The sequence below is a fragment of the Dysidea avara genome, chromosome 2 (genome assembly GCF_963678975.1).
Source record: "Dysidea avara chromosome 2, odDysAvar1.4, whole genome shotgun sequence".
Classification (NCBI taxonomy): Eukaryota; Metazoa; Porifera; class Demospongiae; order Dictyoceratida; family Dysideidae; genus Dysidea; species Dysidea avara.
Genome location: NC_089273.1, coordinates 33,459,731 through 33,484,499, shown reverse-complemented (window position 1 = coordinate 33,484,499; position 24,769 = coordinate 33,459,731). Strand labels below are relative to the sequence as shown.

Genomic DNA, 24,769 nt, shown 5'->3' with positions numbered 1-24,769 from the left:
TTGCTTCGTGTAGTAGTGCATGGGTTAGGCTTGTTTGCTAGTACAAGGAGGCTGGAATACTGATTGACAAGTACAATATGGCATTGTTTGTGTGTAGTTGCAGCTATATTCATAACCATTTATAGGTATGGCTGTTTTTAAAAAAACAAGGCGGTATCAGATATTACCAGCTGTAATATCACCTTGATACTGTCATACTGGTACATCACCCAACCCTAATGCTGAGTGGACCCCATAACTACTGCATTTACTTTTGTGTTATCAGAATTAAGTGACTGGTTTCAGTTGTGATAACTGAGACAAATGTCTCAGCTGCATTACCACGTTGTCCTCTAATTTTCAAGCCTCAGCAGTTAGGATGTATTTTTAAGAGTCTGCTTATTGAGTATGTGTCATCGCTTTTGGATAGTGGTTTCTGACATTGCTGGCTTGTTGTGGCTTGGATCAGTTAGGGGTAAGTATAATATCAGAGGAAGTCAATAACTGGCTATTACCTCATCCAGTATCACCAGAGAAGCTAGTATGTAGTTCCTGCACATTTATAAATTATAATTTGTAAAGTTTAACATTTACTGTAGAAAATGCCAGAAAGTTTGGCATGACTTGGGTAAATGGTGAACCAGCATGTGCACTATACAGCCAATATTGAGCATTGCATATTAATAAAATAAGTAATGAAACCATAGATATACGACTCTTAATAGGGATTGGAAATGGCGTCATGTGCCCAGTATACTACCTGTATAACTGACATCACTAGTTAGATAGGAGACGCGTTTCACTTGTTACTGCTTTGAAGAGCATGAAAAGACTAACATTTCTCTTCACTGTAGACTGTCAGTGTAGGTGTAGTAGATTATGAAAGTTCTCTAAGGTTGAGTGATACAAGTTGGTTGGAAGTCACTGACTGGCCTTTCCCACAGAAGAAACTCGTCATATCGTGCCATTTTGGTATTTCTTCTACACCAAGGTACGTTTCTGTTCCTGTAGCAGCTGTGTACACCTTCTGGCATTGACAATATGTGGCTTTTTAGAACCCCTTTGCTCATTAGAATTGAACAGTATGGTTTGTAAGCCATACCTTTAGTTTAAACGCTGCGTACTTCCTTGCTTACAACTTGGCTAGGTGTTGTTGTACCGTCATGTTTCTGTTCTCCTAACTCTGCAAAGCTGCTGTCTAGCGTAGCCGTTCATCTTTCAAGCTTTAATCTAATGTCAAGGCTGTGAAACAAAGCTAGTAGGATGGTAGCACACTTCGCTGTTAGGTTCTAAATCACTCTCGCAAAACCTTTAAAACTTCAATGGGGAACAATTAAATTAGTATACGATACAAATTACGGAAACCACCCATAATATTTGAAACAAGCCTATTTCTGGTGCATGATGCCGTTTCCCATCCCTATGAGGAGTCGTATATCTATGGTGAAACAAGCGATCAGTTATGGTATTATATCATAGCTCAGTGGAAAAATCCCTAGATTGGCATGTTATAACAATCATTTTGTTGAATGCTGAAGTAAGAATTTTCTCACCGAGCTATGCTGTAATACCAGCATTAATCTCATTTTACTACTTTTTATCATTTGGATGCCTACTTCATTTTTAAAATAAGAATATGTTAAAGCGTAGCTGCGAGTTCGCCTCGTGCTTTATTAGCATCTCAGCCATACACCTCGTACTTTATTTTTAAACCAAGCGCGCGCCTGGTTTACTGAAATTATTTTCGTAAAAGTGTGTGTGTGTGTACCTATCTACCTATCTACATATCTACCTATCTACCTATCTATGTTTGTCCGTACGCACCCACGTGAGCAAAATCATTTAATAATGGTAAAAGCAGCTTTTACGTAAGAAGTAAAAGTGAAATGAAGTCTGTAGTAAACTTCTGCACAGGTGAACTTTGCTCTGAGGTGGTTTCTTTTTGGCAGACTGAAATACGGGTGTGGTGACTTTCCTCAGATACCTTCCCCTTGAGGTTTTCAGGCATTTAGCAACTGAAAAACAACAGTGCAGGCCTCGTACACTACCAGGAATAGCCTATCGCTTTGAGTTGAAAGGGGGCATATCCCTTACGTACGCGAACGAAAATGAAAAGCAGCTTTGAGGTTTTGTCGAGAGAATTTATGGGAAATAACACGTTAGTCACAGTTTAGAAGATAGTTCTGTGCGTAATATGTTGGTAAAAGTGGTTTGTTTAACAAACGCTTCCTTAGCAGTACATAGCAATGTAATTGAACGAATTACGAATATTTCATGAATTACAAAATACGAGAATTAGCTAATAATATTATTGCACAACCCAAAACTACTCTATTGTGAAGTAGTAATACATAGTTGGTTAATTCATAGTAGCATATACTGTCTATAGTTAATTCCAGATGAGTTAGCTAGCTGCATGGCGCCTGGTTTTTAGAAGTAGCACAACATCAACTTGTTCATATAGCATGAGCAAGGCTATGCTTTAAATGATTTATGGAACTTTCTAGTCGTGTAGTGCAATTAACACATGTTGCATGAATTTTTAGCAGTCTGATCAACACACAACTATGTAGTTTAACAAAGTAACTCACGCATATTTCACCATAATTTGGCATGGTAGACATTCATTGTGTCTTTTGGCAGGTTTTGCTCACAACCCACAATCGATTCTATTGTGAGTCACAAGGTGAAATATTTCCGTGATATCTCCAGGACTTGTCCGTTTACATTAACAAACGTAACAACAACATTACCTTCTCCCACCCATCATCGAAACATTTAGATATGTCTATAAAAGCAATCCAGTGGTAGAACTCATATTGGCTGGGGTGATTGATCACTCAGCATGGCGAGGCTATCCGCCTTCACCGGCTTGGGTGATTAGTCATAGAGCACATGGGCAACTGTGTTTTATTGCCCACAAAGAGTGCTTTATTGCACCGTAAAGAGTGCTTTATTCGTTCAATAAAGCACTCTCTGTGGTCGATGAAGCCCTGTTGGCCGGCTAAGAGTGTACTTTATGAAATTTAAAGTACACTTATCCTTTGATCTCACCCACACAAAGTTCTATAATAACTATCAATGTACTAGTTTGTTTCATTTTTTTTTATAGCATGCAGCTATATACGTGTGACTATTCTATTAGGGTGACTGCTGTGTTAGAGTATCTTGAGTCAGTCTTCACCTATACTAGGGTGTGTGTCACTATTTCATATTTTCATTGTGCTAGCATTAGCTATGCCATTAATTTAGAACCATGGTATGTCATCGTGATCAAGTAAATAGATTGTTGACAGTGTGGTCTCAGTGCTAGATCATTACGATTCAAGTTCGTGTTTATAAACGTTATTTATTCTACAAACAAAAGTTCAGTACATGAACTCAGTCCACCAGAAATGGTAGGAAAGAGTGTGATGAGGATAGTTGTGCTTGAATATTGACACGTGTGCTTGAATATCTACTGAGCGTGAGCACTTAAATAAGTTTGTGGTGTCTAAATATTGGCAGGCAGGCAGTCTGAATTTGAGTTTTGGTGATTTAAAAAAATTCTATTTCTGGTCGCCTGTAAAAGTTTTCTTGTTTTTAGTGATTTTAGTCGTGTAAGATGTTTCTAGGATAATTTTTACAGGCGACTTTTTAGGTGGCACACATCATTTTTGGGGGATCCCTACTTACACATTACTACCATAAATAGCTATTTTGCTAATATAGTTTGGCAAATTTTCCTTGATTCACCAGATTTGCCAAACTTGAATCATAATTGTTTAATGTATAATAAATGCTATTGCTTCATAGTGCAAGAAAGCAAAGTAACTTTCAGAAATTTTGACAATCTTGTAAGACCAAACTATGCTGTAGCATGGAGAAAGCTTGGAGAGAAGTTGGGTGTACCAGATGGGAAGCTAAATAATCTACAAAAGGACTTTCCAGAAAATTGTGACCATTGTTGTGGTGAAGTATTTAAGGAATGGCGTGACCAAGATCCCATGGGTTTATGGAGTACTCTGTTGGAGGCTCTTGATTCTCCTGAAGTAGTAGCTGTTATGAGTGACTACTTGACTCCTGACAGGATGATATCACATAAAAATGATGAAATGTTAGAGGCTGTTTCTAAAATGGCAGAGCGCTTACAGGAAAATTCTAGAAAGAACAGGTACAAAGTCTCACCTGATGATTGGCCGAATATTGAGCTGAGACATTTTACTAGTGTTGCACTCATCCATTATAAAAAGGGTCGCAATAAAAGGGAAGAAATCGAAGTTATTGCAGATATTCAACACAAAGGTAAAATTAGTTTAACAGAGCCTCTTGGTAATGTTAATCTCACTAAAACTACTAAAGATATATCAGATATATTTGCTCCAATGGAAGGTACTAATGTGTTTCCAAGAACTATATTAATTGAAGGAGCACCTGGAATTGGTAAAACTACCTTGAGCAAAGAAATAGTTTATCAGTGGTCCAAAAATAATTTATTAAATCACAAAAAACTTGTCATTTTGGTGCACTTGCGTGATCCTATATCTCAGGGTATTCGATCACTCAATGAGTTTATCGATACTTATTGTGGTTATACAAAAACATGCAATGCCGTTATTGAAGAATATATGCAAACTACAAGTGGGGAGGATATTGCTATTGTATTAGATGGCTATGATGAGTTACCTGAAGACGCACGGAAGAACACTAAATCTTTCTTTATCCGATTGATCCATCCAGACTATAGTGACTTGTGTAAAAGTATGGTGGTCATCACATCTCGTCTTACTGTATCAGTCGAGCTACATAACATAATTGAACGTAGGGTAGAGATATTGGGATTCACAAAGGATAATCGTAAAGCATATATTAGACAAGCATTAGAGAATGAAAGCCAGGCCACAGAGGAATTGTTGGCTTACTTGGAGAGAAATCCTGCTATTAATGCATATTGTTATATTCCACTAAACATGACCATTTTGTTGTGTTTGTTTAAGGAAGGTGGAGAGAACACTGAGCTACCAACAACCCAAACAGAAATTAATAAAAAGTTCATTTGCATCACCATATCGCGGTTCATCATAACTAAACAGAAAGAGTACCATGAAGGAATTTCAGATTTCATTGATATACCAGATCGTTATAAACCGATTTTCTTGGAATTATGCCAATTGGCTTTTCAAGCTTTGTGCTGTGGTAAAATTATTTTTACTAAATCTGAAATTCAGAATGTCTGTAAGCATCTCATTCTTCACACTGGAAATTGGAATGGATTAGGGTTACTGAAAGCAGTGGAGTTTTATAGCATGAAGGAAAACGTAAAAAATGTTACCTTTAATTTTTTGCATTTGTCTCTTCAAGAGACTTTAGCAGCTTATCATATAAATTTGTCGCCTCAACAAGAGCAAATAAATTTGCTAAAAGAAGACTTTCTAAGTAGAAAATATTTCAACACATGGATTTTGTATGTTGGGATGACCAAAGGTCAGTCATTTCCATTCAAGCACTTTTTGTCAGGTAATCAATTCCAGCTTTTTACTTTGATATCTTTGTGGTTCTCTAAAACTTCTGGAATATCTAAGAAACTTATTTCTAACAAAGTGTTTTGTCTCCATTTGTTTCAGTGTTTTTCTGAAGCAGAAAATGATGACATGTGTCAATATGTAGGTGAGTTGCTACAAGATAAAAAGATTGATCTTAGTGATCAGACTTTAAGTCCAGTAAACATTCATACACTTAGCTTGTTTTTGAGCAGGTCTACTACAAAGTACTGGCAACTATTGAGCTTGTCGAACTGCCATATAGGAGATGCAGAAATTGATTTGTTATATACATTTAACAGTAGTAGCAGAAATGTACACATTGATGACTTGGATTTATCTTATAACAATTTCTCACAGTCTTCGGCTACTCTACTTGCTAATTTGGTTTTGGGTTGGAATATTAAGAGAGTTGTAATGCATTCTGTGGATGATAGAAGAAAGAGAATAGACAGTGACATTATACATAATCTTATTGAACATATAGCAAAAATTGAACTTGTACCAAACCAGATGGAAATTTTTATCACAAATCAATCTTTTCTTGTCATGTACATGCAGAATTATGAAGCAATAATTGCAGCCCTCTCATCAAGAAATTATTCTATTATCCATTTGTTTTCATGTACTTTAGGCAGCACATTTAACCAAACAGCTGAAATAGCAATCATGTTAGCAGCAAGAAGTTCTAAAGTTTGCTTGCATAGCTGTGAAGTGTGCTTCACACATCTTTTAGAATCTGTCATGAAATGTAAAATTTTGTCATTCCATTATATTGATGAAAGGAATTTAACCTCTAAGGAAATTGAAATAGCAGTTGAACAATTAGCAGGGTTTACAATAAAGATTGGTGATAGATTTTTTCCATTGCATGTATACCATGTAACGGACAAATCACTATGTACGATTAAAGAAGAAATGTTTGAAGGTGCTAATCAGGGTACTTTTGTCTTCAAAAACTGCAGGGGAGAGGATGTTCACGAAATTGTTTCATGTTGCCATTCTCTTTCAAACTGGCAGTACGTCATGCTGAACAGTGAGGTAACTATCCGAAAATCTGTGTCTCAACAAACCACTTCTATTTTAGAGCGAATGATGTGTTACTGTGCAGGTCAAGCAGAAGTCAACATACATACTGTAGAAAAAAGCTCAGCACTGCAGCATTTGAGTTTCTTGAATTGTAAGTTGCAAAGCCAAGAAATTTTGGTTGTTATTGAAGCAATCCACACTATTACTACCTTACTCCGTATTAATTTGAGTGGTAACAACATCAATAATCAAATTGCAGAAATACTAGCAAATTCTCTTGGTGTCAGCATATTTCTACAACATCTTGAATTAGCTTCTTGTAACTTGTATGAGGAAGGTCTAGTATTGGTTTGTAGTGCAATTAGAAACAGACAGTTGCTAACACTTAATCTATCTGGCAACTGTATTACTGACAATGTTGCAGGTGAGTTGGCATATGTAATCACAAGCAGAGGTTGTATTGAAAACCTTCACCTGAAAAGATGTTCACTGAAATACCATGCAATACAAATGATTATCGCAGCTTTAGCACAAATAAAGTCTCTAAAATATCTTGACTTAAGCTGCAACAACATGTCATACGCAGACCTTGACGTAGCATCTGTTGTTCTTTCCAATCAATCTCTAGAGAATTTAAATTTGTCACACTGCACACTGCAGGAAGGTACAATGTCAGTGATAGTAAAAACGATAAATTATGCAAACTTGAAAATTTTAAATGTCAGTGGTAATCACGTTAGTGATGCAACAGCTTGTTGTATGGTAGTATTACTAGTTAATGCTGTTGGTTTACATGGACTGTGCTTGTCACAGTGTGGTTTGCAAGAGAATGTGCTTATAAGACTAATGAGAAATACAAATTCTCCTCTAAAGCATCTTGATGTTAGTTACAATGCAATATCTGATGATGCAGCCAAATATGTAGCAGATCTTGTTTTAAAGAGCACAATGTTGACACATTTGGATTTATCTAATTGTGGACTACAAGAAAGAGGGCTTGCGTTAATTGTGAAAGCTATTTGTAAGTCTACAATGCTTAAATACATTGACCTCAAATCAAATAAATTAAATGATTCTTTGGCAAATGAAATTGCAGCATTCATATCAGATAACCATGTGCTCAATAATCTTTGTCTATCTGACTGTGATTTAAGAGAAGAAGGACTGCTTAGAATTGTTGAAGCCCTTGAGAGGACAAAGTTAATGCAGCATTTAGATATTAGCTCAACTCTAATTACGAACAAAGTGGCAAGCAAATTAGCATCAACTGATCTACTCTTTGAAAATTCACAATTAAACTATTTTAATTTTTCATACTGCCAGTGGCTACCAAAGAGCCTTTCAAAGATTTTGTTTGCAGCAACAAACATTTACAATTTGAAGTATATCAACTGTAGTGGTTGTATGATGAATGATGAAGAGGCTCGATATTTGGCTAGCTCCATAACTGTTAATGACAATTTAGCCCAGTTAATTCTGGCTAATTGTGGACTTCATCTTGCAGGACTTATGGACATTGTTGTTGTATTGAAGAAAATAAGTACATTAAAGCACCTTGATTTAAGCTATAACCAATTTTCAGAGGCTATTATCACACCACTAGCAGAAGTTATATCTGTTTACCACCTAGAACACTTGAGCTTGTCTCGTTGCTTACAGGGAGTGTGTAGTTCTGATATACTTACTGCTATTGCTAACAGTGGTACACTTCAGTACCTTGACCTCAGCTATAATGGCATCAGTGATGATGAAGCAAGTTGTGTAGCATCTGCTATTAGTGCTAATAAGTATTTGCATCATTTCAATTTCACCAACAATCAGTTTGGTAGCCAAAGTATCAAAATGATACTCAATGCTATGGCAACAGTAACTTTTCTGCAGTTTATTAATTTAAGTTCATACAGTATCACTGATGAATTGACTGCTGATCTTGAACAAGTGGCAAGTTGTAATGGTAGACTAGAGAGCATATTCATTTACAAATATGCAATTAAGAAAGTTAAACTTGAACAGGTACCCATTAGTACTTCTAAACTTGTGCTAACAAAGCTGTGCATTAATGACTACACTGTTGCCGATACAGAAGCTTGTACTTTAGAGTCCCTTATCAGCATCATCAGCATCAGTTCAATTTGTCACCTTGATTTAGCTAATTCAGTGATTTCTGATGCAAGAAAACCAAGGATTATAAAAGCAATGAGGAAGCATTCTGCATTAACACATCTTAATCTTAGTGGGATTTCTGTCCATGAGGAAATAGAAGATGAATTAGCGTCTTTGATTACCAATAATGGTAACTTGCAATGTCTAGAGTTATCTGATTGTAAATTAAGGGAGTCATTTCTTTGTAAGCTTTCTGTGGCTCTAAATGTACACAAGAAATTGTTGCACTTGAACCTAAGCTTCAACACACTGTCAGCAACAGCAGCAATTAACATAGCTAAAGTAATCGCCGAAAATGTAAGGTTAGAGTGTCTTGAAATAGCTTGTTGTGGGTTAAGCGAAACATGTCTCATAAATGTGTTTGGTGCTCTAAGTAAGTTGTATAGGATCATAAAATTGAAATTAAATGGAAATATTTTTTCTGACTATGCTGCTGAAATATTCACGTCTGTGGTGGCTAAAAATACTGACTTGAAACAAATTGAAGTAGGTGATTGTAAATTGAGTAATGCTGGAGTGATCAAGCTTACTGAAGTCATGAAATCTAGCAGGTTGATAGAATTAACAGATCTAAACCTTAATAGCAGTATGATTACTGGCCAGGCAGTGGACAATTTACATTCTGTAGTTGTTAGTTGTTACAAGCTCAAACGTTTGGAGTTGTCTAAGTGTGGTTTGGCTGGACTAAGAGTATTCCTTTGCAGGACAGCTTATACACTAACCACCTTAACTTATCTTAATTTGAGTAATAATCACATATCAGAAGTGTGTGCTGGTGGTTTGGCTATTTTAATTTCTACTAATACTCAGCTACAACACCTTAATGTGTCCACTTGTTCTCTGGCTTCTGAGGGAGTGCTGAAAATAGTTAAAGCTTTGAAGAGATCCACTGTGTTGCTGCATCTTGACTTGGGATCAAATTACCTATTGGAAGAACTAGACAGTGTAGCTGCAGAGATAGCTGTTTTGATCACCAACAATCGTGCAATTGAACATTTGTGTTTACCACATTGTGAGTTTCAAGACAAAGACCTTAATATTATGCTTAAAGCAATGAAAGGCACCATTTCTTATAAGTGCATTGACCTTGGTTGTAACCAAATTTCTGATTCATTGTATCAACATGTAACTGATATTATAGCTAGTAATCACAACTTGGAGGTGTTTAAAGTGTTTAAATTAATTCTTTCTCAAAGAGGACTTAAACAACTTAACGACATGTTGCCAAAGTTTAGAGCACTACAGGTGGTCAGCTTACATCAGTGTCATGTCTCTGATCAGCAGTTGAGTCACTTCTCTGTGATGGTTGCAAAGAATCCGGATATAACTGATTTCAGAATAACTGATTGTCTGCTTCCTGACTTGGATGTTTGCAAAGTGTTTAGTTCACTAAGATTCATAAAATCCCTTGATCTCAGCTATATTGAGCTTACTGATAACAGTATTGAGCAAGTAGCAGCAGTTATTGCAGCTAGCAAGAATCTTGATCATCTGAGCTTAGTTAATTGTAGAATATCTGAATCTGGTATAGCCAAAGTCCTCAAAGCACTCAAGGGTACCACCACTCTGCAGCATTTCACTATCAGCAATATTGCAGTCAATCAACAAGTAGAGAACGACATGAAATTGGTTATAGCTAACAATGTCAAGTTAAGGAGGCTTGAATTGGTAGGATGCGGCTTAACAGAAAATGGTACTGAGAAACTTGGCGATGCACTTTATAGACATGAAAGTCTATTGTGCATCAAATTACATTGCAGCACAGTTAGGCTGAAAAAATCTACCTTATTAAATGCTATAGCCATGAATACTAATGTAACTCAACTTGAAATGTCTAACTGCAGCTTGAAAGAAACTGATATAATAGCTCTTACTGAAACTATTAAACATGGTAAGCATAAACAATTTGCTCATATCAACCTTAGTGGAAACAACCTCACTGTTGCAGCCACTAAGTCAGTACTATTCATGGTGAGTAGCTGTCCTTTGATGAAGCATTTGGAGCTATGCAGCTGTGGCATGATCATTCCATCAATGGAACTTCCAGAGACTCTGAACCTTGATTTATTTCTATCAAAGCTTGATTTAAGCCACAATCCCATTGGTAATGAAGGAGCTGAGTTGGTAGCAGCATTTATATCAACAAGCAGTAAAATTGTACATGTAAATTTGTCGAATTGCAACTTTCAATCAAGTGAAATCAACCAGTTAGTCAAAGCATTGAAGAGTATATCCTCTCTACAGTTCATAGACTTAAGTATGAATGATACCAGGAATGGTACTCTTGTTCCAATTGGACCTGTGATAAGTAGTAACGGATCATTGAGCTTTCTGCATTTGCCAATTTACAATTATACAAAGGAGGACCTTGATAACATATTTGGTGCTTTGGCAAACGTTTTGTCATTGAAGTCCAAACAAGGTACTCAGAATTCCAACTGCTTTGCTTCAGTTGCAAAAACTACCAATTTTACACTCCAGAAGTTAAAGGTGTTTGAAGTTGATTATAATGAAAATGCAGTCGGAAGGCTAAATAACATGCAATATATCTTGGAGTATTTTAACAATTCTAAGGAGGTGGTCACCCCATTGATTTATTGTACAATTTCCAGTTTTGTCCCAAACTGTCTTATCATAGAAGTTGGATTATGTAGTACTTTGAAAGCTGTTGAGAATGCACATTCATTAGAATATCTAAATTTCAATAACACTCCTATTACTGATCTCATGGAGTATTCAATGATTGCGGCTATTATTAGCAACAAAACTTTATTGCATCTTGAAATGGCTGCATGTAGAGTAAAGGACACTGGCTTGTCAAGTGCAATATCTAGTTGCGCTGAACTGGAGGGCTTGAATTTAAGCGATTCTAACATATCCATTGTAGAACTAGCTCCACTTAGTAACAAGAAATTTAAATACCTTGATTTAGGCAATAACCCTCTCACAGATGAAGCAGCAGATCAAATAGTGGCTATCATTAAAAATAATGAAGAGCTGCAGTATTTGAACTTATCCAACTGTAAATTTGAACCTTATGGGATGAAGAAGGTGGTGTTGGTTTTAAAGACGTGCACATCACTGAAGTATATTAATTTAACGTATAATACTGTAGGCGATGAGCTGGCTGATGAAATTGCTGCAGTTATTGACAACAATGAAGAACTGGTTCAAGTGTATTTACCAAACAATGTCTTCAATAACAAATGTATTAATGATTCCTTCAAAAAGAAAGGTTCTTTAAAGAAAGCAAATTTACGAAGTAATCAAGTAGCAATTGTCAAACTTGAAAACCTAGTATTAAAATTTGAAATAATTTATAATCATTTGATTTTTAAATCTCTAACAAGTGGTATTAAATATCTTTTCATAAATTTCAACTTTGTTCCAGAGCAAGCCCTACAATTGCTGATTGACTATCTAAACAGCAACTCCTACTTGGAGCATGTAGAATTGGCTGTGTCAGGATTAACAGAAGCAGTTGTATGTAGGCTATGTGAGGCTCTTTGTTCGTTTGAATCCTTAAGATACTTGAGCATCTGCTGTAGTGACATAACTGTTGAAGCTGCAAGCTCGTTGGCTGATGTCTTTGATGCTAATAAAAATAATTTACACCACATTATCTTGCACAACTGCACATTAAATGGTGTAAATCTTCAGAAGCTTTGTGATGCTCTGATCAATGTGTCAAATCTCAAAAGTATTGATTTGAGCTTTAATAATTTTGACTATGTGGCGGTTTCACAAATTGGTAAATTGATCACCAAAAGTTTATTTGTTGAACATTTGGATTTATCAAACTGTTGGCTGAAGAGAGCTGATGTCACAAGAATTTTAAAGACATTGACAAGAATATCTGAATTAAAATATTTGAATTTGAGTAACAATAAAATGCCTTATGATGCTTCTACTGCTATTGCTGCTGTGACATCAACAAATCTATACTTGAAGCATGAAAACATTAAAATTGGAATGTGTTCAAAGATGTAATGTAATGGTAGCTTTTTCATCTTACTTAGTTATACACGTTATAAAAAGAATTAAACCATGTAAACTTTATAGCACAAATCCATGTGCATACACATCAAACAGTAGTTATACTCGTTGCATAGAAGATGTATAGCATAATGTTTTGAAGTAACACGTTGCACCTACTGTACTACAATTTAAGTTGGAATTACAGATATGTAATAGTTATGTTTGGAACCAATGGAAATTTTTTGCTATATTTATGTTACGAGCACATGGAGTTAAAAGAATGAAGTGAAAAATAAATTTGTACAATAACATCACAAATTACAAGCAAACTAATACACATCCTAAAATTCCTATATTGTGTGACATTCCTGGTGGTTGTTTACTGCTGTTAGGTAATGTTCAAGGTGATTCACTTGATTGTTCTATCTAGATAGTGTGGTGCTACTTCTGTTGGTACAAGGTGCTGCTTTGGTCTATGGAGAACACGTACATTGGCTCCACAAACTTGATCATCTCTACCCTTAACTATTTCTATCACTCTGTCCAGCTTCCACCAATAGTGAGCTTTATGACTGTCCTTCATCACCACAATTTCACCTACTTTGATTCGTTTAGTGTTCTCTGCTTGTTGTTCTGGCAGTAGCAGTGCTCTCTTAGTTATTCCCAACAATTAGTCTCTTCTCCATTGTGAATTAATGTAGAAATCTGAATTGATGTTTTGGCTTTCTTGGTCAATGATCATGATTTGGCAGTACTTATAACTTCTTGTCAATAATTTGGTAGTCTACATCTCAGCTTATTAATGAGGTTGTGGAGTACACCTTAACTATATTTGCCACCTAAAAGGCATTTCTTGTTTGTAAGCCTGGTTTACAGCCACATTTTTTGGGGAAAAATAAATTAGTCATGTGATCTTTGTAAGCAGGTCCTCTTCAAGGTAAAGTGGATTACTATAGTTATAAATATCTCATTTGTAAAATAGCAACTTTAGATGCGGCATTTCTATATACAACCAATGACCACTAGACAGGGTCTACACACTTGTAGCTATATAGCATGTGTATGTATTAGGTTAATGTTGACTACTTCACTAACCTTCCCATGTACTATAATTATAGCACTTCAATACTAGTCATCTTCGCTTACCAAAAACTGGTGTATGTGGTGGTGGTTTAGTAATCATACTTGGTCCTGGTTGCCACATTGGATTATAATTTTGAATTTAAATATCTACCTAACCCTATTATCTCAACATATTCAGATACTTGGACAAGGAAAGAATTTGAAGTGTTCTACATTCTTAATTCCTCCCTTCAGGCCACAGAACAGAGGCCACTAAACAGGGGCAGCCTTGCACCCAAGCATCTAGATCCACATGTATGTGCCTGTAAATCTGTGGCTTCAAAGTTGTGTACATAATAACATTCGCATCTGCTTCTGAATTGCTCTGGCTATGGCCTTCATGTATCAGTCTGAATGATTATATGTGTAATTTATAAGCAAATCAGACTATTTTGCACAGGTTGAGTGTTATATAATTATTTAAAATTTTCTTTAGTGTTATTTTTTACCGACATTGTGTCAACCTCTTCAGTATTATATCACACATTCTTAATTGTGTGCTAAAGTGTACAAATGGTGCAATAACTATATACTCAAAATTTAATTTTTATTGTCATGAAAATATGACATATAACACAGTTATATTATTTGTGTCTTGTTCGCTTAGGTGTAGTGGTGCTGTATGTTGTACTCACAAACTCGACAGCAACCAGCTCCTGTTAGCAATTCTTTTTTGTTTAAGACAGTGCTGGGTGGTGTTACGGTGTTACATGCAGTAATTATTGGGTGTATAGTCATAATTGTTATGTGATTATTGTGATATGCTTTCTCAATCCTTCAACTGCTAGACAGGGTCTACACCATTGTAGCTAGTAGCGTGTGTATGTATTACACATAATATAGCCACTCTAGATGTGCCACACTACAGTGTCATAATTGAGACTGCAGTCATGCAGATGCAGATGAGCACAAGGCTGAGTTGAATGATTTGTCACATACCAGAGAACTATATAGCATCCAGTAAGGGAGACTATAACATCAATTGTCACAAAGATTGTAAGGATAGTGTAGTAGTGGAGTGTCACAGGAGGGATAAAAGTGGTGAGTAGATCAGTCAATGTGATATTCCCAAACCTCTGAAAGAGAGTAACATCTATATGTATGTTGTAGCAAGTGGCAGGCCAAATTTATTGGTCCTAAAGTTATTAAGAGGTTACACTATTATTTACCCCCGCACCACCCTATTAGCTACATTACAGAGCTCCCTTGATTATCTGACCCCTTGGGATCAAGACATGTTCAGATAATCAAAGCCCATTCATTGATATACAGAGACCTGTTCAAATACTCTAATAGAACATACATCTTGGACAAAATACTCTAATAGAGCAGTCATTTCTACTGTTCGGGTAACCAAGTGTTTTGAGATGCACCGAAATCGATATCGGTGAAAAAATGAGTTTTTAGCAGATATGAGCAGATATTACACACAAGTACTGTAATTGGCCAAAATATTACGTTATTGGCTTGGTTGCACAATGGTTAAAGCATGTGACTCAAGTTACTGAGGTTAATTGATGGCCAGGATTCATATTCTGAATTCATCACACCTTTTTTCTTCATTTTATCACTACCTTTTTCACAATTCTTTTTTTCCTTTACATCCACCTTTTAAGCTTATTGCCATGCACATTTTTAAAATGTTTATTGTAGTGTCCGTACTGAAAATTTTTTATATTCAGATATCGGTGTCAGAATCAGTATTATTTTTGTTGCCAATATATCGGTTATCCGTAAATTGGAAAATTTCCATATCAGTGCACCTCTCTCTACAAGTGTTTGGATAATTGAGGTTCAAATAATGAAGGGACCACTGTATTGTGTTATATAGTGGCCATGTAGGTGTACCCTAAACATCACTGAACAATAATTCCAATATTGATTTGGGTAGATACAACCTAATAGAGCAGTCAGATTTCAGACAGTTATGACCATCTTAAATTTGAGTACATTATGTGTTTACCTCCCTCTCCTCTTAGCTCAACGGTCAAAGGGTAATAACAAAAGAACATTACAGGTAACAGGATCAGGCAAGTCACTACATGATCCTGTTAGTATGTATGGAACTGAGAGCATGGCTTCTCTGAAGGAGAAATTAGCAAGAGCTGAAGAGGTGTGTGTGTATGCTGTGTGGGCGCACACAATTAGATTTACACATATACACATGTGTTATTATTCTTATTGTGTCTGGCATATCATCAGCTAAATAACTTTATTTTCCAGCCCCTGGGGCCTTTGCTATGGTTATTATTATTTTAAACCTGTTAATGACCATTGCGTGTAACACAACTAAAACTTGGGAGTTTTTCACTCAATAAAATGTTACTTGTCTTGTTCCAGGCTAGAGACACACTATCAGCAGAGAATGTTGAACTGCATACTCAACTGGATCAAGAAACATGCCCTCCAACGACATCTTGATGTCATCAGAGGTCACATATTGGCTTCATATTGGAACAAATGAACACTTTTCATATTAAAACTAAGGAGTCACAATTATGAGCATTGTCTGAAATGTGAAATTTATTTCTGTGTTATTTCATCACCTTGTACAGTATTGTAAACATATTTCACATATTTTTGAATTATATTGTACTTATTTCACTGTATTTATTCAACTCATGTCAAAGTATTTGTTCATAATGTAAGTGTTTGTGGCGAGAGACAAGATTTTGACTGTTGGATTTCAAGATGAAGAACTGAAAACAAGCTGAACAAAAATACACTTATGCATTCCATTATGTTGTACCGTCCACTCACTGGTGAAAATTTAGGCTTTAAATATTAGCTTCACAATAGAGTTACTAGTAAGCTAGCTAGGCAATCTGCTCTGGTGAATCTTTTACCAATTCATGTGTCAGCTGTGCAGGTTCAACCCAAAACCATAATATGCCTAGCAATATATGACCCTGCAAGCATGTGCACAATGGAAAGGATGACTTAACACAACCATAGAGATACATTAATATTGCTGCTGGCAAACTATTCAACCCTTGTTCTGTGGTATAATATTATATAGGGGGGTTTCCTGGGCTTCTGGAAACTCTTTTGAGATTTCAACTTGTGGGCTTGCAGCCAAAACACAAACCTGTTTTAGTTTGGCAGCACAAATACAAATTTAAAATTTGACCGAGCAGCTGCAGTGAAATTAACACTGACAAAAAGGAGAACAAGGGTAGCTATAATAGATCAGAACACTCAGATGTATTTTAGCAGCTAAACTTTAAAATTAAATTATTCATTGAGAATGGATATTTTCTTAGATCACTATAATCCATTCACATAATTAAATCATTAACATAATTATTTTAAATAGTTTATAAAATCCATGAAAATGTGAATTTACTAATTAAGATTTTAAAGCATTTTAATTTTATGCTCAAAATCTGTCAGTGTCAGGGACTACAACCCTAGACCCCTACATCTAGCTATACATTACTTATACTGAAAATCTGGAAACCATCTTGACAACATCCTGGATTTGCCAGGCCCCTGTTTGTTTTGATCCCTGACCAATAAATCTGAATTCAACTGGACTTAGACTTAGAAATGTATTAGGAGTGTGTATGTGGAATCAACGTTAATGTGGAACTGAATTTCACATAATTCAAAATTTGTCAAGTTTTCTATTGCAAGATTTTCAGACGGTTATATGTAAGTAGAGTAGTGTATTTCACACATTGTACAGACCAGCTAGAGGTCCTACTGATGTGTCAGAAGTTTAGAACTTTCAATAATACTTTGACCAATGTAGTCTAGGTTGAGGCTGCTATCTCAGTCGTTAATGATTGAAGGTTCTAGATCATTTTTCAAAGGACTGGGTTAAGGTCACCCAGTTGTTTGAGGCCAGAAAATGGAGACAATCATATTGTACTGATATGTGTGTATATAATGTCACAGGTCCACATAGGTCCACACAGGACAACCAACATGTGCATATCAAAACAGATACACATCATAGGGATTTAATAAAATCAAGCATTTCCAGGTGGTCGGAAATCAAAACACTGAGTTTTATCCTGAAGCAATCTGTTTTTCATAACCTCAGCTTGCTGATCAAAAGACCTTGCCAGTACTTGTCCAATGCAAAATATTTGTATTTTACACTGACTACATACAAAAACACTAATTTACAACCTTTAGCTAACTCACAAAATCTCTACAGCACACCGTACAGCTAAAGAAAACCCTTGAATTTTCTCTATCCAATGCTGACTATATTGGCATGAAAATGTTACCATGGTGCTGCTGATGATTTTACAATACACACTCCATACATTTAAGCTATTTAATTACCTTGGAGGGAACATCCCAAATTACAAATTCTTACACTCATCCAACGTTAGTCTCTTGCAGCCAGACCACTTTTTCTTCTTTTGCATTGAAGCATCACTTGAATCATCGCCTTTCATCAAGGAATTCGTAAATCTCGTGTCAGTCTGCCGGATAACCAAAGAATGTGAAAGCTACGATGCCTTGTTTGGAAGATGATGTCTTGTTATATGGAACAGGTAAAAAACCTATGCAGAAATCCAAAATATTGTACAAAATGGATATACACATTTAATCAGGAGTTTATTGAGTCAGCTGCAGGATTGAGTGCATTTGTTAGTGTACGTTGTTTTGTTTTTGTAATTTTTGCAGTGTGCTTTTTTGGGCTGACAACTTGTACAGACTTTGTCTTTCGTGTGTATGCCTTCTATTCAGAAGCATTGCAACCCAGGGACGGGAGCCCTATTGGAAATATTCTAATAGAACGGTCAGTTGTTCTAACAGAGCAGTCCAGAAAGTTCAAAATTTTCCTATGGGTGCATGCCCCCAGACCCCCCTAACTTCGCATGATGAGTGTGCTTTACCATAGATAATATCTATGGCTTTACATAGACTACTGCTGCAAGGGGGTGTCACTCCAATATACACTGTACTACGATCTGCGACCGCGGTCAAAGCTAAAGGTCAATGAACAAAGCCGATTTTTCCCGATCAAACTGTTTTCCCAGCAGGGTCAAAGCTTCGCGAGTAAGTAGTGCACGAAAATAAACGGAAACAGGTCCATGGGCAAGATCTGAAGATTAAAATTCGATGAAAGTCAACGGTCAAAATCGAACTTGACCGCGGTCGCAGATCGTAGTACAGTACGTATTGGAGTGACACCCCCTTGTGCTGTACCTAACTTGGAACGGAGCCCCCCATCTTGCTAGCTACGCCCATATCGCATATGCTTCCACTGTGGTACAATAACTGGGAAGGAAGTTAGCTCAATTAATATTTTTTTGTTTACATAACTTCTGCTTTTCTGGTTTGGTCCACAAAACAGTCCAAGCTACACGCGGGTGCACATTAAATAGAAACTGCATTGTATAAAACGTGGTGCGCATTGAAAGGAATAACGACCAAACTTTGCGAAAAGAACTTCTCTGGGTTGAGTAAGTTTACTATTCATGCTTTTTGTTATTAACTAATTCGTGAAAACTCACCTCTGCAAGGGAGGTTTTTGAGTTTTCACGAACTTATTGAAACCGCCCCTGCAAGGGGTAGTAACCTCGCACATGGTTTGTGCAGTAGTGATATTTTGTGTATGAGAGTTGTGTGGTTGTTGTAAGTAAGGTGGTCGGCCAACCTAGCTTAGTTACAATTTACATAGTCTGATGTCTTGATCAGCTAGGCAGTGGACAGTGTTCACAAAAACAGCCTGTGTACAAGTAGTTTGGGGTAACCTATATTTGTTATAAGAGTAGACAGACAACCTATTAAATGTATATGGTACATAGTACAGGGTGTATATGTAACCTTGAGGCAATTTGTCTGGGAAAAAACTTATCGACTATAAAACGGTTAAGAAGATAATTTTGTGTGTAGCAGGGTGTTGTTTATTCGAATATCGCTTCCTTGGCATTGCATAGCAACACAAAACTGCCAGCTTTATATCATGTATAATCGTATACTGCGGTAATTTCATCAAACCGTTTGAAAGGAATTGACTTTCAAGTAATATTGGAATAAGTGTATTGTGCTATGAGGGAAGCCAGACATCACTCTTGTCATTTAATTAAGTAATGTGTTAATGGTTTGGATATGACCACAAGGCCAGCCTAACAGTAAACTATGAGGTTTCAGGTTACAACCTAGTGCTAGCCTACTTGTAGCAACTATATGGATGTTAGTAAAATGCATTTATAACCTGTTAGCCATGAGTAACTTTTACTTGTGGTATATACCCAACTTTGGACAGTAACTGCGTACAGATTAACACTTGACTGTTTTATCACACATAAAGCAATACCAGATTGATTAAAAGATAGTTGAATGCCAGGATACCATTAATTAAATACTGGATACCTGGGTATTTTCTCAATACCAAATACCGGGATCAAAAATGCCATACCGCCCAAGTCTAGGGATGCCACGATAGTCGTGACATATGACATGTCGTGACATAAAGCTTCATGATATGATATGACATAGGCTTCTTTATGTCGTGACATAAATATCTCCTAATAATGCACACTTTTCCATTCATTTTGATCTAATTTGATAGAATAAATATGAGAAAAATTGACAAATAAGTATGAGCAATGTTAGTTGTCGATATCATAATTAATATTACTGATGTTTAAGTTGATATTTTTGCATGTTTAAATCAAAATAACTATACAGTTTCATAAATAACAGTTTCAGTTGTGAAACGTTAATTATGTCGTGACATATGACATGTCGTGACATAAACCTCTATGACATGTGACATAAAAATTTCCATGTCGTGGCATCCCTACGCCCAACGCTAACTTATTTTGCTATTCTTTGTTTTATAAGCTCACATTGAAGTGATCATCTTCAAGTCTGGTGTTCAAGATAGTGAGCATGTGCATATATCACGAGGCCACTGAATTGAGACGTATAATGCATGAAGACCACTCTAACTTATATATATATTTCCCTTCATTAGTGGTGCCAGAAGAAATGTCTACAATGCTTATTATTGACCATCCAAAAGTGCAATGATGTCATCTTGCCCCTGATAGTACGTGAGGGACCAGTTATCCTTTCCCATTCATTTAAAGGCATGACTAGTCACTACTACAGATTAAACGCAGGGAGCTACAAAGTGTGCTACAGAGCACTTAGAAAGTGATGCTACAGACGTTTGTAATTGACTCTGCCATATGGTGGTTGAGGTAGTGAGTAGGTTTTAATTTCAGCTATAGTTACCCCTGTTTTTGTTGTTGTCAGCATTAGCACAGCATCAACTTGTTTCAAGCTCTATCTACAATGTTAGAGCTGTCGTTTGTGGCTAGTGTCTCTTCATTTTACAAGCATTCTGTCTTAATTCCCCTGACTCACTTGTTTCTTTTAGCATCTGTCAAAATTTGTTTAGTGTTATAATTTTCAGACACCAGTTATACCCCTAATTTGTCTGTGTATGTACAGTATTGTTTTCACCAGTACTTACACTATTGGTGCTGGCTATGGTATTGTTTTAGTGTACATGTCCTATTGTTAGGTTATCACATCGGTATATGTACATGGTTGTATGTGACCCGGTCCTGGATACAGAGTACATACTAAGGATGATAAGAACTTACAGTTGAAAAATAATATGTTGTAAATAAATAGTGACCGAATCTGCGAAAACCCAACATAAAGGCACCAACCTAAATTCCAAATTTAAACCTTAATTATGTGGTATAAACCATTGATTACAATGGGACAAACTGTAATTTTTTTAAAACCAATGTTTTCTTTGTGAAGAAAGGAACTAACAGTAAAACTTAGATATCATCTTACTTGCCTACTCAAGAAGAGTTTTAAAATCTTTGTTTTCTTGTTGCAGTAGATGTAAGTTATAGACATTTGTTTATTTCTCATTGAAGTGTTCAACGTTTCTTTATTTTGTCTCTGTATGTATGTAGTAAAGTAAGGTGAAAAATTTACCCTGCAATGGATTCCGTTCGCTACATGATGATCATTTTGCAGTTTCAAATATACAAATACTTCAAAACTACACATAGTTACACACAAACAGAAATTTTTTTGTCTTGTTCGACAGTGCCTGTAGTAAAGAAAAAAGTCAAAAGGAAGCATGCAGTAGAATGGAAGGCTTGTTATAGCAGGTAATTACTCAAACAAAATATTGTAGGTAGTGGTGTACCTAATCATCTTTTAAAAAGTTGACTGTGAGCAACTGTCGTTAACCACGTATAAAAGTATGGGTAAGGAGAGCCATTCAGCCTATTACTCACCACTTGGAATTGGTTTACTTCTGTCTCTCCAGTTACACTGTATATTGTTTTCCAAAGAGAAACAATTTATTGTCCTCCACAACTGCTTGTAACAAGCCAATTCACACTTCCTCCCATAGGCCACAATACATTTTTGTTCACCATTGTGACGTGTGAAAGTATCGCATATTTATTAGAAGGTTATTTTGTTCATATTTATTAGAAGGTTATTTTGTTGTAAAAGATGTATATATCCTCTATTACAGAAAGAATTGATATACATATTGACATTGATATATGACCTTTCTGCAGGCAGGTGGATTTGTAACGTATCTACCCTTTCTACAGAGTGTTACTTGTAACTTAGCTGTGACTCGTAATGTGGCTGAATTTCCTCCAGGGTTAGCTGAACTCTCTTCAAGGTGATTTGTAACGTAGCTAAACTTCCTACTGGGTGACTTGTAACTTAATTGAACTCTCTTCATGATGAATTATTTGTAACTGAACTCTTTATTGGGTGACCTTTTTGTAGTTAACCTCTCTGTAGGATGACTCGTTATGTAGCTGAATTCTCTAGAGGGTGTATTGAGCAGCGACACAACAAGTGCCATTACAATAATGTTGCTAGTTATATGACTCAGTGTTTCACTAGTTCTACACGAGGCATGGTGAAACCAATCCATTTAGTGTCACTCATGGTAGCCACTTTTGACTTGTCCTGGATAGTTGTGAGACTTAACAGCATGTTTGAGGCATAAATGCTTTGTAGGAGGTGTTAGAATGATGTATTAGAAACCTCGGTTCTGTCTTGTTTTCTATGTTGCATCTTTCTAACATTTCGTCAGCATTTATGTCTCAAAGACAGTAGTATGTGGTGTCTAACTAATGGTCAACCAGCACTGAAAAGGACATCGTAACTATGCATTGCACCACTGCTAGTGAAGAGTAACGAAAAGCTGCATGCTGGGGAAATTTCACTAGAAATTACCTGCCTCAAGGCTCTGCCCCTGAGAATGCACTTTTACTGGTGATACACACATCAACAAGATTACTGACTGAATTTATACTATGCAAGAAATGTTTTAGAGAGTAAAGCAGCTTGTGTGTTGTCCTCTAATACTCCATATTCTCTTTACTGAACCAAAGCCAATAATTGGTAAATTGCACTAATCTTATTGGTAGAGTGGATACAGTAGCTGGTAAGGAAGGGGACACATAGTATTGCAATGACTACTAGGGTTATTAACTATTCTGTAGAAAGGTGTAGCTGTACACATGTGACTGTTCTATTAGAATATTATTGTATTAAAGCGACTGGTTTGTTAGAGTATCTCTATCTTGCTGCTGAAGGTTTAGTATTGCTATAGAAGAGAAGAATTGGAGATAAAAGGTAAAGGCATGTGGATACCCTGTAATTTATAAAAGTGGGGAGTTGTACAATACGTATGTTGTCATTTACAGTACATAGTCTCCAGCTACATGTATTCAACTGTAATCAGGCAGGCTGGGTTTAGATGGTTTTAAAATTCAATATTCTTAAGTCATGCATTGAGACTGTTCTAAAAGGTAGTTTTCATTGATTTATGATTTTTTGATTTAGCATTTTGAAGTGCCATTCTGTTTTTGGAGCATCCTATTTTGTACAATACTTCCATGCTATGCTATGCTGTATGACTCAAATCAGTTATATGCATACCTATAAAGAGAATTGTCAGTTTAAATATTTCAAGCTACTGTATGCTGGTATATGCTTTGTATTCATCATGTTGTTAACTTAGTACCTGTGATCTATTACTCTATTACAGTATATATCCTTAATGCAATGTGTGTTCACACAGGTAACAATATTGTAGCTAAAAGATGGATGCCAAAGATGTACTCGACAAATATTATAAAGAATTAGTAACAATTTTGCCAATGCGTGATTCCTTATTTCTTGCAAGCCTTACTGCTAAAGGCCTTTTTCCTGGTGATCGCAAAAATAAGATTCGAGCAGAATCTACAGAAAAGGATGCAGCTGTCCACCTATTGGATGACATAGCTAAAGAGCTAGTGATTGATACCAGATCATTAATGCAGCTGCTGTTAGCCATGAAAGAATTTAGTGTTCCACTTGAAAAACTGGCTGAAGAAATTCTGAAGAGTTTGCCTGATTCCATTAGAAATGGAGAGTATGCAAGCTTATCAGGTTAGCATCTAGAAAAAGTAGCAACTTACAGTATAATTATTGGCAATGTATTTTTAAATGATAAAGCACACATAGTTATTTATATATGTCTAAAGTAGATAGACAAGTTTGTAATTCATGTTTCAGTGTATATTTCTATTTGTTGTAAGTGTTAGGACAAATTTTGCTTTGAGTATAGGGATCATGGAGCTGAAACAAGGGAGATCTTGTATTTGCAAGCTCACTCAACATAATTCCTACAGTGCAACAAGTATATACAGCCTGTTGATAGTGCATAGACACCCAGACGAGTGAATAAATCAATATGTACAGAAGACATCGAGAAAATAATCTACAGATGCTTACATAAACCATCATAACTTACTGATACAACGGCGTACGGAGTTAAATCTTTACTCATTGTGTTTGTCATGAATTTATGCATCCACCAAGATATAGTTTATGCCATTCTGTGATCCGGAAGGAAGGCGGATTCATTGAAGAAAAATCGTCGTAAATTCTTTCGTCACTGCAATGTAAACAAATGTCCGTAACTCAGAAACCCACCTCTGTATGAAGATGAAACAAGGACT

General features: G+C 36.1%; 2 protein-coding genes across 4 annotated transcripts in view; both read left to right on the top strand.

Annotated features, from left to right (window-relative positions):
• Window positions 1-4,390: 4,390 nt before the first annotated feature.
• Window positions 4,391-16,399, top strand: LOC136247100 (uncharacterized). 2 transcript variants are annotated; one of them, XM_066038718.1, is made up of 3 exons: window positions 4,391-14,831; window positions 15,770-15,903; window positions 16,131-16,399. In XM_066038718.1, the coding sequence occupies exon 1, from the start codon at window positions 4,587-4,589 to the stop codon at window positions 12,678-12,680; it is 8,094 nt and encodes a 2,697-aa protein (XP_065894790.1). In that variant the 5' UTR covers window positions 4,391-4,586; the 3' UTR covers window positions 12,681-14,831; window positions 15,770-15,903; window positions 16,131-16,399. The 2 variants fall into 2 exon arrangements, with proteins under 2 accessions (XP_065894790.1, XP_065894791.1); XM_066038719.1 differs by lacking the exon at window positions 15,770-15,903.
• A 2,744-nt stretch (window positions 16,400-19,143) lies between these two features.
• LOC136247105 (NACHT, LRR and PYD domains-containing protein 14-like) overlaps window positions 19,144-24,769 on the top strand; it is a 207,570-nt gene continuing 201,944 nt past the window's right edge. Inside the window, exons 1-2 of one of the 2 annotated variants that reach the window (XM_066038722.1) lie at window positions 19,144-19,216; window positions 23,848-24,197. In XM_066038722.1, coding sequence (XP_065894794.1) covers window positions 23,870-24,197 — 328 coding nt within the window. In that variant the 5' untranslated portion in view covers window positions 19,144-19,216; window positions 23,848-23,869. Of the gene's footprint in view, window positions 19,217-23,847; window positions 24,198-24,769 lie in introns of those variants that run through there. The other variant, XM_066038724.1, reaches the window with a different exon arrangement.